This window comes from Lacerta agilis, chromosome 1, assembly GCF_009819535.1.
Source record: "Lacerta agilis isolate rLacAgi1 chromosome 1, rLacAgi1.pri, whole genome shotgun sequence".
Taxonomy (NCBI): domain Eukaryota; kingdom Metazoa; phylum Chordata; class Lepidosauria; order Squamata; family Lacertidae; genus Lacerta; species Lacerta agilis.
The window spans coordinates 41,771,186-41,791,500 of NC_046312.1; the positions used below are offsets into that span (position 1 = coordinate 41,771,186).

Below are 20,315 nucleotides of genomic sequence, written 5' to 3' on the forward strand. Positions count from 1 at the left end.
AACCCAGAGGTGCATTTTAAATAAAAGGACACATTCTACTCGTGTAAAAACATGCTGATTCCCGGACCGTCCGCGGGCCGGACTGAGAAGGCAATTGGGCCGCATCCGGCTCACAGGCCTTAGGTTGCCTACCCCTGGGCTAAAATGTTACTAGCCCTTGGGAGGAAGAGGGTGCAGATATCACCCCAGGCTTGCAAGCTTCCCCGTCCCCTTTTATAGTGCAGCAACAAGGAGATCAGAATCCTTAGCTCCTGCTTAACGCAGGGACGTGGGTGGCGCTGTGGGTTAAACCACAGAGACTAGGGCTTGCTGATCAGAAGGTCAGTGGTTCAAATCCCCACGACAGGGTGAGCTCCCGTTGCTCAGTCCCTGCTCCTGCCAACCTAGCAGTTTAAAAGCACGTTGAAGTGCAAGTAGATAAATGGGGACCACTCCGGGGGGAAGGTAAACAGCGTTTCCGTGCGCTGCTCTGGTTCGCCAGAAGCGGCTTAGCCATCCCGGCTACATGACCCGGAAGCTGTACGCCGGCTCCCTCAGCCAGTAATGCAAGATGAGCGCCGCAACCCCAGAGTTGGACACGACTGGAACCTAATGGTCAGGGGTCCCTTTACCCTTTACCTTTAACTTCAGTTTAGTGTTTAGTCTGTCATTTGAGCCCCAAACTTTGGCTCATTTTTACCCACTTTATCAGTTACCTGTCTATTCTAAGCAGCTGTAGTTCTCCAGGGTCTCAGGCAGAGGGTGTTTTCAATCGCTTGCTAGCCTTTTAGCTGACGGACGGCCAGGAATGAAACCTAGGGTCGTCTGCATGTGAAGCAGCACTGGGCGATATATCAATATATCGCTCAGGACCAGTATTGGGAGGAGACCATGATGACAGCTTCACTCAGCGGTATATCGGTGGTGAAACCGCCATTGCACTCTGCCCTGGCAGAAGGAGAAACAAACTGGATCGGCAAGTTGCCAATACAGCTTGTTCCTCTCTCTGCTTCTTTGAACTGCTTGGGCTGAGGAACGTGCTGCTGCCCTCCCCTCAGCAAAGTAGTTTTGATGAGGCTCCGACCCGCCACCAGCTCACAGGAGCCAGCGGTGGGATGGGGGCTCCGTTAAAAGGATCGGGGCTGCTCAGCTGAGAAGCATGAAGCCTGCCCTTCCCAGCTGAGAGAGCCCCAACCCCGTACCTGCTTGCACTCAAGTAGGAGTGAGATCAGACCTGCAGCCTTGCTTGGCTACCACCAGGTTGCCTTCACCTTGGGGGGGGGGGTGCTGTGCCTTTCCTCCCAGAAAGATGGAGCCCACCCTCCTGGTGGAAGATGTTGGCGATTCATTCCCCATGTCTGCAGTCATGGGATTGTTGTCTATCACATGACGGTATGTTTTCATTCCACTGAGTGGGAAGTGACAGAGAAAGGATGTTTGTGTTACTGTGTTCCATGAAGTGGGACTATTGTCCTTTGTGCTTTCTCTTTGCTGTCTGATGCCAGAGAGAGAGGGAACCATGTTGCAGTGCTCCGTGTGTGTTTATATGTAAATAAAGTAGATTAGCCAAAATGCTGAGTTGCTGAGGTCTGTTTACGCATGCCGTGAAGACTCTGCGGATCCCTAAGTGTGCTGATGCTTCTTGGTATCAGTCGCTGTGATATTTGGGCAGAAGAAAGCTTTTGAAGCTCCTGAATGACCGACCAGGAGGGAGTGAACATGTCTCTGCCAGAGTCCTACACAAGAGTAGGACGCTCCTGTGAACACGCTGGCAGGTCTGCCGCTTGCCAGCAGCCTCCAGCGGCCCCTCTCCACAAGGTGCAGATAGGGTGGTTTTGCACCGCCTTGCAGACTTTGCCTGGGAAGGTGGGCTGGCACTACACTGCTATGTTGAAAACCCAACATCGCCCAGCCCCTAATGTGAAGCATGTGCTCTGTCACTGAGCTCTGATCCTGCTCCCCAAGCTGCAATCTCTGCTTCCACTCCAGCAAAGAAAGTCCACTGGGGATTTCGAACCCCTTTCGGAGGAAGGATGGGATATAAATTGAATAAATCAACAGACCCTTGTTACGGAAAGCACCGTGTGGCCCCACCTGAGAGGGACCTTGAGAATCGGAAGCCCAAATCTTTGACCTTGTTAAGAATGGGTTTCCCCCTTCTGAATTAATTGCTCTCTTCCCGTTGCAAGAGCAGGCTGCCTTCTTCCCTCTGGCAACATGGCTGCTGCTAAGTCTATTCAAGATGAATTTACTCCTTGGCATCAACAGTGGCAGCTTTCCAATGCTAAGTGCTAATGCAAAATTAATAATACGTCTCCTGCTGGGCACAATGTGCTGCATGCATAACCTCGGGCAGCTTGAAAAGCTCCATTGATTTTTATAAAAGCTCCTCTCTTCCCAATGATATACTAAGTCACCCCACGGACAGTTGCCCTTCCTTGGTTCAACACACCTTTTCCTCTCCTCCCATAACCAAGTTCTGCTTCCCTCCGCAATCACATCTTGCTTCTCCTCTCCCAATATGTCATCTCATAAATCCTTTGCTATCAATCTGCTGCTATCTCCACATTTTTTAAGGCTTGAAGGACCTTCTCCCCCCGCCCCCAATCCTGGTGCAGAGGAAATACCCAACATTTCTCTTCAAGCTGTGCACCTTACAAGCTACTGTTCTAGCGCCAGCCTGCTAAAAAACTAAAACCCAATGCAGGAAAGCATATGAAAATGGGGGGGGGAAGAAATTGTGGGCGGGGGGGGGGGAGGGAAGCAGCTCTTGTGGAAGTGCTAATCCACCTGCTCTCGCTTCTTCTCCCTTCCCTCCTCTTGCACATTCAAGCTGCTCTCTCAAGAAGAAAAACAGTAAACACCACCCTTATCGCACCAAACCACACCGCTCAAATCCAAGAGCGATTCAAAGATCTCATTAAGCAGGCTCCAGGATGCAGGGAGACCCGGAGAATATAGCAGAACAAAGGATCAGACAGAAGGGAACAGCCAGCGCAAGTATGGGGCCTGGGCGGGGGCGGGGGCGGGAGGCAGCAGAGAGGTAAAACACTCAAGAAGATAGGGCTGCAACAAGGCGGGAGAAAAGGAACGGAATGGGAAAAAAACAACAATAAAAGCAGGGAAGTTTCGAATTAAAGCTTACGAAAGAGCAGGTCTGCTCAAACTGTGACCCACAGAGCCAGGCACTACAGGGCATGTATCGTGGGCTGCCGGGTATCTGGCAATCCAGAAAGCTACCTTATACCAAGACAGACCACTGTTCCATCCAGCTCCGTATCCTCTGCACTGATTGAAATTGATCAGCTCTCTCCCACCAGCCCTACGTGGAGATGCCAGGGATTGAACCTGGGACCTTCTGCGCTCAAAGCAGATGCTCCACCACTGAGCTACGGCCCTTCCCCTTGTTTCTGCAGTCCCAAGAACTCAGTAAAACCAGGGAGGTTAACTGTCCTCTTGGATCGACTTCATGGGTCATGGTTTGTTTGGCCGCTTAAGGGGAGCACAGAAAGCTGCCTTGTGCCGAGTCAGGCTGTTGGCTCACCTGGCTCAGTTATTATCCAAGATGGCAGGCAGTGGCTCTCCAGGATTTCAGACTGAGGTCTCTCCCAACCCTACCTGGATAATTCAGGGCCTTCTGTCTGAAAGCACCTGCTCTATCACTGAGCTGCAGCCCTTCTGGAATACACTTGGAGCTTTATTGTAACAAAATTCTGAGGCAAGGAGCTAAAGAACAGGATCCCAAAACTGACCAAGATGAAGGCCTCAGCAATTCTGGCCTGACCCCTCAAGGTCTCATTTGCAACTGAAATGAAGCCCTGGGTGCACTTAAGTGAATTAACATGTTTAGGCTTTCCTGCTCTGCTTTCTCTCTACCATTTCTTCCTCCCATCACTGTGGAAATTAAGATGTAAGCTCCTTGAGGCAGAACCGTGTCTCTCCCCGCCCCACCCTCCTTATTATTTTTTAATCCTTTCCTCCTTGTCTGGGGATAACAGAGGCAATGAGCAACTGCTTTTGGCTGTCCTTTGGCAAGAACTGCCTGCAGGTAACTCAGTCTGGACTCACTAGCAAGATCACTTAACTAGAGCAGCCTTTCTCAACCTTGGGTCCCCTGGTGTTTCTGGCCTACAACTCCCATCATCCCTAGGTAGCAGGACCAGTGGTCAGGGATGATGGGAGTTGTAGGCCAAAAACATCTGGGGACCCAAGGTTGAGAAAGGCTGAAGTAGAGGAAACAGAAACTGACCTGCAGATATGGCAAGAGTAAAAAGGTTGTTATTGATCCTACAAGGTCCTGCAGTGTCAACAGAACACAAGCTCCAGCAGAAGCCCACAGGTCCCTCTTACAGATTTGACTCCAATCTTGAGGCATCGCAAACAATGCATTTCCTGCAAGGCACATATTATCCCTGTTCCTACTATTTGAAGGAGATGGAAGGTGGGTGCCCCTCTAGCCTGCCAATCAACCAATACCTCAAGCTGTGTGCCTTTTAAGGCTAGGTAATCCACACTGAGAACGAATATAATCCAAACACAGGATTCTTAAACCTCACAGGATTTATCAGTCTTGGGAGAGATTCCAGCTAGCTTTAAGCAGCTACCGAAATCTGCTTCCTCCACCCCCCCAACCCAAGGCCTTTTGTTCACAGCAAGTTCTAGTTTATAGGAGGAACTCCACTTGGCAGTCAATCTGCTTCCCGAAAGCCACAACAATTTCTCACTGGCTTCACCCAACCCCGCAGTGCTGTAGAAGCCGCAATGGAGACCGAGCTATTTTAGCAGCTTCTGCAGGTGCAGCCTCTAAAACGTGTTCCGACTTATCTTCATTCACTTCTGCAGCGCAAGCGGCCTATGATGTGGTGGTTCCTGGACTCATTGCCAGCATACTTCTTTCTCCAGTCTTCCTACTGTTCATCCTTCCTCTCTAATCTCCCAAATCAGATCCTTTACTTACACATAGGGAAATCGCTGATTCTTTCCTACAAAGCCTCTGCCCAGGGACCTAATTTGACAGCTCAATTGTTAACTTCAAACACATCGCTTCTGGGAATCATAGAATCATAGAGTTGGAAGAGACCACAAGGGCCATCCAGTCCAACCCCCTGCCAAGCAGGAAACACCATCAAAGCATTCCTGACAGATGGCTGTCAAGCCTCCGCTTAAAGACCTCCAAAGAAGGAGACTTTACCACACTCCTTGGCATCTAATTCCACTGTTGAACAGCTCTTACTGTCAGGAAGTTCTTCCTAATGTTTAGGTGGAATCTTCTTTCTTGTAGTTTGAATCCATTGCCCCATGTCCGCTTCTCTGGAGCAGCAGAAAACAACCTTTCTCCCTCCTCTATATGACATCCTTTGATATATTTGAACATGGCTATCATATCACCCCTTAACCTTCTCTTCTCCAGGCTAAACATACCCAGCTCCCTAAGCCGTTCCTCATAAGGCATCGTTTCCAGGCCTTTGACCATTTTGGTTGCCCTCCTCTGGACACGTTCCAGCTTGTCAGTATCCTTCTTGAACTGTGGTGCCCAGAACTGGACACAGTATTCCAGGTGAGGTCAGACCAGAGCGGAATACAGTGGTACTATTACTTCCCTTGATCTAGATGCTATACTCCTATTGATGCAGCCCAGAATTGCATTGGCTTTTTTAGCTGCTGCATCACACTGTTGACTCATGTCAAGTTTATGGTCTACCAAGACTCCTAGATCCTTTTCACATGTACTGCTCTCAAGCCAGGTGTCACCCATCGAGATATAAAAGCCAGGCCCAGAATCGCCTTGCAGTAAAAATGGGTTTAGGGTCATCTCAGAGTGGAAGCAGAAAGAGACTGTAGCTGAAAGAGACTGTTGGTGCAGGGGGAGTCCCTGAAATGGGCATATGTTCACAAGGAGCAGGTAATGTTGCCATATAGTGCCACACAGTGAATGAATCAGCAGCAGCAAATATATATTTATACAAAACCCAAACATATTGATTGTTCCCAAAGGACATGCAGCCTGCCAAGAAGTGGAAGTGAAGGTGCCATTCGAACCTGCTCTTATCAGCAGCTGCATCTGTAGTTGCCACATTCTTTTCATCTCTGCCACCCCTTGCCAGAGACTATTGCAACACCAGCAAATATATGAAAACTGCATGTAGCAAGTCTTCCCTCCCCACCCCACCAAGGTTGGGTCAGGTAAAACAGCCTCTTCTTGGCTATATGATAAAGCAAAATTATGGTCTTGCAATTGTTCCATTTGCACAACAGATTTGAGTTGAGAATACTTGGCCTCTAGAATTGAAGCAATGATCAAAACCCTGGAAAACGAGCATGTATATTATTTATTATTATTATTATTATTATTATTATTATTATTATTATTATTATTATTATTTTATATGGAGCTTTTTATTGCAATGCAACAGTCATAATCTGAGGAGGGGACCCCCCTCCTCACCCCCCCACCCCTGTACAGCAATGGTTGTTTTGTATTTTTTTGTATTTTTAAAAATTTATTTTAAATTAAGTCTCTAACTTGCTGCTATCAAAATACCAGACTGGCTCCCCACTGCCCCACCTGCCTGAAAAAAAGAGAGAGGTTCAACCCTTCCCCTTTATATATAGACACATATATTTATATTATTTTATTTTATTTTTTAATTTTGCAACGAAGCCCTCTCCTATCAGCACTCGATCTAGTACCAACATGTTGTTAGGAATAAGTCATTTTAAAAATGGGGGCTGTAATTCCACCTCTAGAAAATAAAAGTGTTTTTTTTTAAACAACCTTAAAAACACAAAGAGGGAACAAACTGTAGGTGCTCCTTTGATTTAAAACGAGCATGTATATTATATGGAAACTTGGCCATTTTGCTTATCCATTGCAACAACGCGTAACTTTCCCTTACCTGTGCTATCCTCGATTCTTGTACCAGCTTCTGTTTGCAGGGACTCCTCCATGCCCTCCACCTCTTCCATCACTGGCTTCTGTAACAAAGGAGCTTTCAGAGTTTCTTGTGCTTCGTGCTGGGGTCTAGGCTGCGTTTCTGGATGCAGAAGCTTTCTTGGCCTCTCATGCTGCTTTTTGCTTTCTCCTTCCCGAGTTGTTTTACCATCACGTCGTGACTTTAAGAATGCAAGTAAACTGGGATCTGATAACCACAAGAATGGGACAAAATACTGTCAGCATTAATATTTCTCTTTGATGCATGTGTCAGTTCTTTGAGTCAATACTGATTATTGTTAATAATAATAATAGTTGTTGTTGACAATATAAAAACACAAAAATGCATAACACAGTAACAAGCAAAAACAATATCCCCACTCATTTCCTCATCAGGTCCCCTCCCACCTGGCCTTCAGTCAGAGGGCTGCTTTTCAGGTTGCAAATTAAAGACACGATATCACATTTGTGTCTCGGAAGCATCCTGTCCAAAAAAATTAATGTAAGCAGCTAACTTCAACAGACCCAGGAGGTCTGTGAAAGAGGCTTTGCAGTTTGTGTGCCTGTTACATAGTCAGCTGCATAAATTAAATATGCCAACAGGAAATCTTCAAGCGTGGAAGCGACTCCTGGGAACGATTCCGCGTGTCTGAAGTTGGCTTTGCTGCTTTGGACAACGTTATTTTGTGTAGAGTTCATGTTATGTTTCGTGCTTTCAAAACTGAAGGTGACTGGCCTGATCCTTAAAAATCAGAGGGGGGCTAATCCAAATCACTGAATAAAGTGTACAGAAGTCAGCAAGGAGATTGTACCTAGCTGAGCCAGCAGTCGTTTCTGCTCCTCCAAGATCTGCTCTTGAGACATGGACTGAAGCTTCTCCACGTTCTCCTTGTGGATGTTCTGGGCTTCTTGCTCTCCTCCCAGGCTTCCAAGACCTTTCCCAGTGACAATGCTTGACCGCTGACTGTGTACACTACCAGCAGGCTTATCTAGAAACAAAGAGCACTGTGAGTGGTATTCATAAGCAAACCTAAACTGACAACATACTCCACTGAGTTGATTTACAATCTGGTGCATGTATTCTCAGACATTAAGTCACACCGAGTTCGATGGTGCTTACTCCAATGTAACTGTGCACAGGATCACCGCCTCAATGCTAGGGCTCACCAGCACAAGCTTTTAAGGAGATATTTGCTTCTCTATGCTAATATTCGACGAGCATCTTCAAGGCTTCCACATGCCATCGGGAACTGAGAATACTTGCTCCACAGGTATCAACATTTACCTTCCTCACCCCTGCGGAATTGGGTCTCCAAGGCTTCAGGAGGTAGGACAGCATCTGGAGCTGCTGGTCCTACATTTGTCTGTTCAGCTTCTTCAGCAGTAGGGGAAGATATTTGAGCCACTTCGGCTGCCCTCTTAGCAGCTATCTTCTGAGCAAAGATACTTTTCTTTCCAGCTGATGATTTTGCCTGCAAGAAGACAAAACAGCAAGTAAGCACTCCTCTGTCTTTCTCATATAACCAAAAAACAACAACAATTCATCAACATTCCTGCCACCCACTCCAATTGGGTCAATATGTGTTATCCAGATTTTCTGCTGTCTTCAACATGGATTTTTATATTGTGTCCTCAGCTGCAAGGTATAGATTAGACAGTTTTGAGGGGGGAGGGAGGGAAGGAGGGAGGGAGAGTGTGTGTCACACTGTCACAGCCCTTCCTCACTCTTTCCCAGATACAACGTAATATATTACTTTGCTGTTAAGTGTTTAAACACCAGGAAGAGAAAAATAGATACATTTCTTGACAAAATGAAGCAAGCAAGAAAGCATCTGGTTGTAGGTAAATTCTTAGGCTAGCTTGTTCCACTCCGCCTTCATGATTAATCCAAGAGTCTGCTTATCTGAATGCTTTGCATTTCTGAGGATAAACAGACTTCACTGTCTTGGAAAAGCCATCACTGAAGATTTTGGGACTGTAAGAGGGCAAGAATTTCACAGTAATAAATTTGATGAATGGTGCTTAACTAATGGATTTTAAAATTTGCATAGTGTCTACACTCAGGCACTGTCAAAGACTTACTGACTACTGATAAGAAAAAAGCGGCATGAAGCATATCCACCTTGATGCTACTAAGCCAAAGAAGCTACGATGGAAAGAAAAATGATATATTGCTACAGCCAAGATTGCACAACCGATATGCACACCGTGAACTGTGTGAAAACTGGCAGCAGAGTTTCTGTGGATGCAGATTTTCTTCCCTCCAACAAGAGCCAAAACAGCTGGTTCAGCATGCAAAAGCCTGTCTGTGCATGCAGAAGAGACTCTCTGGATCCCAGCCCATGTCTCCCATCAGCATATTAGAAAACAGAGACAAAAAGTAGCACCTTCTATATTCAAAATGGCAAAAACCAACATTGCACACTGCAATATAAAACTTTACAATGCACTAGAAAGATTGGCTTTTTTATTTAAAAAACAAAACAGCATGCCCTGTAACAAGCATTTCAGATGCTCCAGCCCTTCAAGTCCATGCTGTCTCCCAGGAGACAAAACTCTTGCATGTTCTCTACTTCTCTCCGTTGTTTTCTGAGCTGTTGCCTCCTAGAGCTCCAAACAGTAGTCTGGTGGGAGTGTCTGCCAATTCTGACTGCAGCTCCCATAGTAAAAATGTTAAGTGAATAGGCCAGAGGCGCAGGCAAACACAAGGCCATACCACAGAAACCCCAGAAAAAGAAAACGTTTTGTAGCATGCCAAAAATGCAGTTCAGACTCCCCTGAACTAGGAAGAAACCCAGGTAATTTCAGGGCCCTGCTAAGTTTTCATAAATGACAATGGTAGTAAAAACTGGACAGAGAACCACTGGAAACACACGCAACTGCACAAAAGTAAGGAAAGTGCTTTGTAAAGGGCACTGAAGGAATGAGATAGATAATGTATTGCATTATCTTACACTTCACTAATATGAATCCACCACTCACTGCTAGCAGGTATCCAAAAGTTTAGAATGGCTTTCTTCATCAACTTTGGAAATATGGAATAACATGTTTGGCACCATTAGCCTAAACTTCACCAGGAAGTGGTGTGACAATGACAAGAGTCACAAAAACCTGCTCTATTTCCAGACCATCGACCTTGCCACCAAGGGCATAAACCAAATCAAGGGCATGTCCCACACTTGGGGTCAAGCTGGTGACCCCTCGAGGAAGCCCCATGGTTGTCATGAGCCAGCCACTGCCTCCCAAAATCCAACCCAAGCCCAACAATGTCCCATCCATCTAGCAGACTCATCACACACAACTGAAAATCCAACACGTGTGCTTTTAACGTAACTCACTGCATCCAGTTTGCCAAGTCTCCTATGTAACGCCCTAGAAGCCCCAACACTTCCTCTATTTATTTAAAGCATTTTTTGGCTGCACAACCAAGTCCATCAGCAGCAGACTTCATTATAATGAAGCATAATACACAGAACTAAAAGGGTAAGCTAAACAAAGCAGAAACAGGAGGAGAGGGGGCTGATAAATGTGAAGCTGCTTTTCTTACCTCTGTTTTTATTTCGGACCTGTGAAAGACTCTGGGAAATGCATCTCCAGTGAAGACAGGCATGGTCACGTTGGCAGTGCTTGTGTCACGTTCCTGCCACAAAGACACAATGCCAAATGAATACTGGTTTCATTCATTATAGTGCTTTACAATGGCTCAGCTGAAGGAGTTTGGCCTTAGCCTCCTGCTCAGGTCTTCCCTCAGCTATGAGATAGTAGCTGTTTCGACACAAACTCCTCACTCCTCAATTTTCATTTTGCGCTTGTCTAAGAGTGGCCTACTTCTAAGAATGAAAGAGGCGCTAGGTTCATCAGCACTGGACAAGGACAGCTCCATCCTTTCCCCAGAAAATGCTTAAAATTGTGTCACTTGAGAGATGCGTCACTGAAAGACACTTGCCAACCATCAACATTTCCATGTTGTTGTTGTTTTTAAAAAAACTTTCATTATATATTTTTGAAGACAATGTAGCATAAATTGTAAAAAGGCCAAGAGACCAGAAACAGATTCTTACTAGACAATAAAAACATTATCTTGGCGTTAATAAAACCGTTGTTGAATCGTTAGTTAACCCATGGATTTCTAGCAACAAACACAATGATGCAGCTGTGTCCTTCACAAGGTGTAATTTCACTCTTGAAGCATATCTGCACATGCCTGTATCCAAACAGGCTACTAATTATTTGTAACTTCATTGAGACTTGCTTCCAGTTAAAGGGGCAGAGAACTGCAGCCTTTCTAATAGAATGACTGACAGCCTCTGTCACATCCAGTAGCTGATGGCAGGGTGGGGCAGGGGTGCTTACTTGGGCTCCCAACAGGTTAGTCATGGCTGTTTACTGGGGGTGGGGGAGGTCAGTGCGGTGCATATGCACAGGGTAAGTCAATCTGGACACCCTCACCCTGCTCTCTCCTAGAAAGCAGCAGTGAGTTACCTGTCAGAAGGTCAGGTAAGCGCCTCCTCCCCACCACCTTGTCTGTTACCGGTCATTTCAGGACCTCATACACAAATTCCACACCTAACAACTTGTTCGCAACATGGGCTAAGTTCTGCTTGACTTTTTCTACTGGGGTGCACATACCCAAATACAAAATAAATGTTTCTCATGTCAAATACCAAGGGTATCTTAAACAGATATATCTACCTCGAAACAAGGACATGGTAAAATGCATGTTGGTAAAATATATGTACACACAGTTTCGATAGCCAATCCATGTGTTTTGCTCTTGGGTATATGAAGCCAAGCTCTAGCTTGAATGAATGAATGAATATCTACTACCCTAAAGATCTCCGGCAGCAGGGCTAAGAAGGACCATTGACCTCATGGAAGCATAGAGTTGGAAAGGACCAAGGGTTGTCGAGTCCAACCACCTGCAACACAAGAACCTCAGAGAGCACCTGTCAGTAAGGCGGCACTCCATACAAAGCAGCTTCCTGGTCAGAAGGTGCCTTTGAGCCCCAGAAGGCTTCATTTCTCAGCAAAAGAAGAATAAATTAAACAACAATAAGTAAAAATGTGTATAGTTACAAATTACTGTATCTGAAGAAGTGTGCATGCACACGAAAGCTCATACGAAGAACAAACTCAGTTGGTCTCTAAGGTGCTACTGGAAAGAATTTTCTATTTTGCTTTGGAATGTATGTGTGCAATATTTGGGTTACTCTGCAGGATTATATCACTTTATTTTTAATGCATACTGCCCCAGCTTGAGTATTTATCAATCGTTACCACAGGTCAATCAGAGGTTTAATCACTATTATTGCAGTTCTTATAAACAGGACGCACAATTATTTTGCTGAAGACGGCTGTGATGTGTTGATCACTGCGATCCAACTGCTCTCCTGGATCCTCATCAAAATGAACACGGGCACTTTTGAATTTGGATTTTTTGGGAGGTGCTGGTGTCAGTGGAGGGGGCGCATCAGGAAAGTCTGAGAGAGAGAGAGAGAGAGAGAGAGAGAGAGAGAGAGAGAATATGCAGAGCATTAGTAATCTCCAGATGTTTTTCTTCTTTTGAGGAAATACATATGAAACTTTAAAAGCTCCATTTAGTAACTACCATCTTGATGAGAGTTGCACAAAATTGAGAAATTCAGCCCCCATCTCCACTATACATTTAACAATAAACTTACCATCCAGCATCACCACATCCCTGTCATGCTGCAATGGGGGCCTCTCATCCTCTCCACTCCCCAGATCCCCTCTTCTCTTATCTGCTTTCTTTACAACCTTCACCGCTGCAGAAGCTTTCGCTGCCAGGAACTGATTCTGGAACTTCAGCAAGTCTGCCTCCGACTCCCCAGGCTTGGGCCTTGACAGCATCTTTCTCCTTTTGTAGCCACAGCCTTCCTTTACAGAGCTTAAGGGTTAACCTGAATCAGGTGCAGAGAAAGGGAGGAAAGGAACTTTACCTGGGGAAAGAAGCTTTTGAAGAATTCTTATTACCCTCTACTTTCACACACTGTTCGAGTACCCCAAAGGGCCACAAAGAACAGGACTATTAATGGACAGCCCAGACATGTCAATGGCCTCCCCCTCTTCCACCCCAATTAAGGTGCCCTGCTATGACACTCATTTGAAACCAGAAATTTGTGCAAAATAGTTGTTGAACATTTCTCTGCAAACAACGAACGCATTCTCGTGCCAAAAAGGGGGAGGAAACACAGTGTTATTGCTGCGGTGGGTGCTATTTTAGGAAGGAGGCAGAACACACACACACACAAACACACACAAACACACACACACACACACACACACACTACAATCCACCTGCCTTTGATGTGACTTCTGCACAAACGGCTGTTTCTAAAATGCTCCTTCCTTTCTTCTGTACTTCACAGCACTTTCCCCTCCCAGTTTATTTATGGAAGCTTCAGACACAGCGGAGGAAACAGTAAGCGAATCCCAACAAAATGGTCAACTTTTTGTATGTACAGCAGCGCTATGGGGCTTCAGGGCCCAAATGTTTGATATCCTAGCGAAACTGACTTCAAAAGACCACCACAGAGCAAACTGCAACCGCTCACAAGGAAACATACTTGTGATCAAAGTTTCCTTCTGTCTTTGTCCTCCTTTCAGAACAAAATATGACATAACAAAATAAAATAATCCTTCCAGTAGCACCTTAGAGACAAACTTAGTTGGTGTCTAAGATGCTACTGGAAGGAATTATTTTATTTTATTTTGTTTTGACTATGGCAGACCAACATGGCTACCTACCTGTAACTGAAAATATGACATATTTGTATACTTACTCTTACCTAGGCAGCAGTGGCCTAGTGGTCTGGGGTCATAGAGGGTTGGAGACCCATTCATTACTATTTCTGCAGCAAGGTCCCTGCAAGGTCCTTGTCTCCAGTGTCCTAAAAAAGCTAAAGGTAAAGGACCCCTGGCAGCTAAGTCCAGTCACAGACGACTCTGAGGTTGCAGCACTCAGCTCACTTTACATGCCGAAGGAACCGGCGTTTGTCCACTGACAGTTTTTTCGGGTCATGTAGCCAGCATGACTAAGCCGCTTCTGGTGCAACGGAACACCGAAACCAGAGCAGCACACGGAAACGCCGTTTACCTTCCCGCCGGAGCAGTACCTATTTATCTACTTGCACTTTGGGGCGTGCTTTCAAACTGCTAGGTTGGCAGGAGCTGGGACCGAGCAACGGGAGCTCACCCCATCGCGGGGATTCGAACCGCCAACCTAATCGGCAAACCCAAGAGGCTCAGTGGTTTAGACCACAGCGCCACCCACGTCCCTTCCAGTGTCCTATAGCCACTGTATGGCTAAGCATTTAGGAACACCAAAAACACAAGGTGCTTCTTTTTCAAGAGACCGGTGTGCAGGTTCTGTTATATACAAGGGAACTTCATGGAAAACACAATTTAAGTCACTCTGAAAGAAGACACCGATGCACTCCAAATCATTTGCCCATGTACATGCACAGAAAATAGTAGCTGAAAGGCAACCTGTGGAGACATGCATTGATTGTTGCAATGCATCCCTAATTATTAGTATTGTATAATTTATAAAATTGTTGTATAATCTTAGAAGGGGCGTGGTTGTGAGTATCATGAAGGCACCCTGCACGTCTAAATTTCCAACTGCTCTACTGCTAAGCAGTCCAATGAGGTCCTTTATTTTAAAGCACAACTTAAAACTCGTTAAGAAACAACTTTAAGTCAGCAACACCCAACAAACATTAACAGACACCCCTCACGTCAGAGCAATTGATGCTAGCAGCCCAGAGTGATACCAGAACAGACCTCCTAGCAACTCAACTTTCACAATCTGAAGGCGAAACCATGTAAGGCCTTTGGTCCAAGATATATGTTATGAAATGCTTTTGCAGGAAGCATGCCAAGGAAGAGAGTACCGGTAATTTCATTTTATCTCTTTTCAGAATCAGATCAAGACCCGATTGAAACATTACTGAAAGCAGATATTCAGAAACAGATCTCCAAGGGAACACCTTTGGTGTAGTGGATAGTTTTTGGGATAGGGCAGGAGTGGCTTCCCTGATGTGACAGAGTTGAAGCAATGTCTTCCTGGCAGGGGTATCACTGCTGCTTAACCGAAAGAGGGGCAGGGCAGCGGAGAGGCTGGAGCTGTGTGGGTACAGCAGCGGGAATGCAATATTGGTTCCCCCAGTGTACCTGCACAGCCCTGACATCCCCACTGCCTCATCCCTCCCAGTAAGCAGCAATGATGTCTCAGCTGGGAGGCTATTATTAAAGCTCTGTCCCACCAGATGAGCAGCTCTTGTTCTAGGACTCCGGAAAGCAGATTTCAAATCCCCCCTTAGTCAGGAAGTTCATTGGGTTGACAACTCCCTCACTGCAAGAAGTGACGTTACAGGGAACCAGGCAGAGGGCCTTCTCGGTAGTGACACCTGCCCTGTGAAATGCTCTCCCATCAGATGTCAAGGAAATCAACAACTGTATGACTTAGAAGACATCTGAAGGCAGCCCTATTAAGGGAAGTTTTTAATGTTTGATGTTTTATCGCTGCTTTATTATTATTATTATTATTATTATTATTATTATTGATATTCTGTTGGAAGCTGCCCAGAGTGGCTGGGGAAACCCAGCCAGATGGGCGGGGTGTAAAAATTATTATTATTATTAATGTAAAAAGGTATAAATAAATAAGAATAAAATGCAGGCACACTTCATTGGTTGTGCATCTATGCCTTACTTCCCCGTACACTTTAAAAATAAACATTAAGCCTTCACTTCTGCCAGTTTTAAATAGGTAAGGGGCAAATAATGCATCTGTTGCACATCAGCGAGAGACATACACTTTGCTCTCAAGTATTAAAAACAGGGTACAAAAAATTGTGGGAGAAACCACCATTAATACTCCTATTACTAATTCCACCCACCTTATATGTGTTCACACTATATTCTGTGTGTGTAGGCTGGGTGAAGTCCAAAGGATAAGACTCAAGTTCTGACAAGACTAGAACTTAAAATGCTGCTTGAGTTGTGTGAAACAAATTAGCCATCTTTTGATTGTGCATCTTGTACATTACACAACTTTTAGAAGACATCTGAAGGCAGCCCTGTATCGGGAGGTTTCTAATGCTTGATGTTTTAATTTTGTTTTTAGATATGCTGTAAGCTGCCCAGAGTGGCTGAGGAAACCCAGCCAGATGGGTGGGGGGTAAATAATAAAATTTATTATTATTATCATCATCATCATCATCATCATCATTTACACTGCCCTGCTGTGTTATACCTTCCTGCAATTTTCTTCATGCTTTTTTTATCTCCCCTCCCCACCCCCACCCCAGTGCTGCCGCCACCGCTGCTGTGATGTCATTGTCTATGGATGGAACTGGCGTCATTCATTTCTGACATCATGCCATATGAAAAGGCTCATCAGCTCTGGGCAGAAGAAATCCAGGGCTTGAGTCTTTAAACTACATTTTAAAAAAACAAAGGAAAACACACTGTACAGTAGTGCAGAGAGTTCGTAGAAGACCACATGCTGCTTCAAATGAGTGTTTGGGCATGGAAATTCTAACCCTTTGTTTTTCTACACAAGTTACCAGGTATGTGCCTATGTATTTCCATTTGTACATAATTTGGAATAAGGCTGTTAAATTTAATGAGCAAAGAACATCATGAGGAAGATTACAGCTTAACCATCACACACTTGTGAATGATATGCAGGTTATTTGGCTACTTGTCCTTGACGTTCACCAAAGAAAGTAAAAAATCTATAAAGCAAAATATAATGTGTATCCTATCCTCTATCTATCTATCTATCTATCGGGACTTCAACACAGGTATTCTTATTGCATGGTACTGTACTTCCTTCCTTTTTTCTGTATAAACGCAGTACCTTAATTATCAGACTTAAACTTCAAGTCCACTCAGACTGCTAGATCTTCCTACAATCTGCTGCTGATAATCACACACAAGGAATTGATGCAATCTGCAAAGCATCCCTTTAAGGGTTTAACCCATTGCTCTGGGAGGACACTTCTGTGTTTGTTTAAATAAAAGGTTGCATTTAAACGTCTAGTTTACTTTTCCACCAGAGGCCTCAAATGTGATTCATCACATTTCTTTAGAGGGGGGGGGGGAATTTGTGCTGTTCCTTCCTGGCTCCTGTCTTGCTTCTCCTACTACAGTACAACAATGGAGATTTAAAAAACAAAACAAAAACAAATAGGTAAAAATCCAGGGCTGAACATGTGCCGCTGCACAGATGCCAGAAATCGGTTTTGCCTTTCCTCCCTCTTCACAAGTCATTCGCCGATTTCTTTGGTCTATGCAGGTATCACCGCCTCTTCTACTAGCCTCGCAGATACAACGGGTAGCTCACAGGCCCCAACCCGCCCACAGAAACAAGAGAATACGATGCGTGACAAAGCCCCCTTCAACCAATTCTAGCCTGTAGCTGTGGGGCATTCCCCCAGAGAGAGAAAACCCCGTCTGAATGCACAGGCAGCCCCAATGCAAATAAAAACGCCATGTTATGGCTCGTGTCTTTAAAAGAGGTTCCGGAGTCCACGGCCCGCTAGGATGCATGCTCCATAGTCCCAAGCGTCCGGGGACGGGATGCAAAGAGTTTTCCGCGAAGGAAACGCTCTCTAGGCATGCTCAGAGGCACTTGAAAGTCTGGGTGCCAGAAGAAGCGGGCGGACCGTGAGTCCCTAGGCCGGCACAACCTTCGTGCCAGGGAGACGGAGGTTGCCCACCCAGGAGGAGGAGGAGGAGACGCGGAGGCTGCTGGATGCCCACTGACCTGTGCTGCGTGGGCTGCTTCTGCCATCCTTATACGGCGGCAGCGGCGCCTCCGCTCAGCCCAGCAGCGCTTTGACGCACATGCCTTTCCTTCCGCCGCCGCCGCTGCCGCCGCCGCCGCCGCCAGGATGGGGAGGTTTCCCGGGCGGCGCGTCGAGCCGAGGCCCCGCCTTCGCTGCCATTTTGGGATGCGGAGAGAGGCGGCGAAGGGAAGCCCCGGCAGCGGCTGGGAGCGACCGGCGAGCTTGCCCTTGGCGCGGGAGATGCATCCCACCTCCATGCCGGTCCAGTTAGAAGTGCGCCCCACTGGTTTCCATAGGGCGCACCCCCCAAATAGGGTCCCATAGCCGCAATGCCGGATTTACGTTTAAGCTGAACAAGCTATAGGTTAGGGCCCCACTCTCTTGTACCCCCCCCCCGATTTAATTGTGTTTCTAAAGGAGGTTTTGTTATTGCAAAATGCCAATGTGTTTGCATTATTCAGTTTGTTATGAATAAAAAATCATTTTAAGTTAGAGCTTAATAATTTTTTCACTATTAATATACGTAATTGTATTTCAATATTAATATACTTCTTAATTGTATTTCAGTTCAACAATTACTTTGATAAAATACATATTTTGTTATGTGCAAATGGCTTTAGATACCTATTAGGTCCATAAATTACCATATAGCATACATTCAGCACAAAAAACCAGTGACAATTTGTAGTTGACAAAGGACAGCTGGACATATAAAGGGCCCCATTACCTTCAATAGCTTAGGGTCTCATCAAACCTAAATCCGGCCCTGCATAGCCATCATCACCCCTCTGCTCCAGCTCAGGGTTTCCCCCTTTTGCAAAGGGGTTCTAAGCCCAGGCGAATATGCAGCTGTGATACCCCAGCAAGGGAAGTGTTATCCATGTGAATCTCGCTACTGTATAGTGTTTAGAATCATAGAGTTGGAAGGGACCCCAAGGATCATCTAGCCCAACCCCCTGCAATGCAGGAATCTCAACTCAAGAATCCATTTCAGGGCTGAAGAATGATGTAGCGCTTCACCATGTTAGATACTGTATTGGTTGGATCCTGAACCGGTGCAATTTTGTGGCTGGACCCAATCATTGTGCCTCAAGTGGGCAGGTGTAAATATTTATTGGAAAAACCAAGTGTGATGCTTATAAAATGAATGTGAACTTTAATCTGAAGTGCATGGTGAAAGTGGGTGGGAAGGAACAAAGACAGAGCACTAGCAAAATGGTCCATCTGCATTCACCACGGGGGGCTCCATCAGAAGATGGCAATCTCCATAAAACACTTTCCTCGTGCGTCTTCAATATTTTGCTTATTAGAAAGATTTTGATAGTTGCCTTTCAACTCAGAAACTGGGTATCTTAAGTTGACATATGCAGAAGCATTTCAAAGAGCCAGAATCAACAATGCAGTAAGCATATGCAGCATGATTCAGCAATATCAAAAGCAAGCAGGCGTAATCAGCTAGTGTCTAAAATTCCTGACGAAAACAAATGTTTTCAAGTGGTGGCAAAACCATAAAGCAGAGGTTTTCGACCTTTTTGAGTCCATGGCTCCCTTAACCAACTATATTCTTTCTGCAGCTCCCTTGTGGGGAAACAAGCTCCAAGCCTCAGAAGCCCAGTTATGTCACCCCTTGCCTGCAGTCGCCTACAGCCCCTCACCCCCTTTCAAACACCCTCCCTTGTGGAGGGTTCCCTCAGCTTCCTCTTCCCTCTTCTTGGGAGTCCTTGAGGCAGCCGCCGCCACCGCCCCTAGTCTCTGAGCCACCTCCCCCATGCCAAAGAGAGGTGCCCCTCACCCCACCCCACTGGAGCTTGGAAAGAGGATTCCCCCAGCCTTAGCAGCCCAATGGAGACTGACCAAAGGTGAATGTGAGGCAAACAGTCACACAAGCATTTGGCAGGCAGAATGTGAGAGGGCATCAGAGGAAGGAGGGAAGAAAAGAGGGACAGAGGCCAGTGTTGCCTGCAGCACCCCTGACTATCATTCAAGGCACCCCAGGGTGCCACGGCACACTGGTTGAAAACCACTGCCATAAAGTAAGGATACCAAGTGCTAATTTGATCATCTTAGGAAGCTTATTTTAGGAAGCTTTATATTTTATTACCTGTATTACCTTGACTGTAATTTGTTTTAACTGATCTTAATGTTATATTTTAAGATTGTAACCTGCCCTAGGATCTCATGGTGAAGTGCAAGTAAGACTAATAATAATAACAATAATAATAATAATAATAATAATAAATAAGTACTACAACAGAGAAGGCCCTACCCAACATCTTACCACAATACAACTAGATATGGAGGGAGAACTCCTCAGATAACTTAAATGAGTGGGTAAACGTGGGAAGAATAGTACATACCGGTAGTTGGAACTGTTCTAAAGGGCTCATGATGTATTTCTCATGCCAAACAGTAAGAAAAAGGATTTTTTGAGCACTCCGATTGATCTAACTAAGGAGATAACGTCCCATTCAAGCTGGTGAACAGGGAAGTGGATTCAATTATTTATGAAGAGTGGGTTCCCCCCCCCCATGTAACACTTTTCGTTTTGTTCTTTGTCTTTAACGTGGGTGTAAAAATGTTGCCTA

At 45.5% G+C, this 20,315-nt stretch overlaps 1 protein-coding gene across 3 annotated transcripts in view; it reads right to left on the reverse strand.

The window, feature by feature from the left end:
* RPAP1 (RNA polymerase II associated protein 1) overlaps positions 1–17,807 on the reverse strand; it is a 44,775-nt gene extending 26,968 nt beyond the window's left edge. For 2 of the 3 annotated variants that reach the window (XM_033145643.1, XM_033145645.1), the window contains exons 1-7: positions 17,709–17,807; positions 12,592–12,831; positions 12,245–12,390; positions 10,458–10,550; positions 8,196–8,382; positions 7,723–7,899; positions 6,876–7,118 (exon numbers count right to left, since the gene is read on the reverse strand). In XM_033145643.1, coding sequence (XP_033001534.1) covers positions 6,876–7,118; positions 7,723–7,899; positions 8,196–8,382; positions 10,458–10,550; positions 12,245–12,390; positions 12,592–12,781 — 1,036 coding nt within the window. In that variant the 5' untranslated portion in view covers positions 12,782–12,831; positions 17,709–17,807. Of the gene's footprint in view, positions 1–6,875; positions 7,119–7,722; positions 7,900–8,195; positions 8,383–10,457; positions 10,551–12,244; positions 12,391–12,591; positions 12,832–16,799; positions 16,819–17,708 lie in introns of those variants that run through there. The other variant, XM_033145644.1, reaches the window with a different exon arrangement.
* Positions 17,808–20,315: the final 2,508 nt, after the last annotated feature.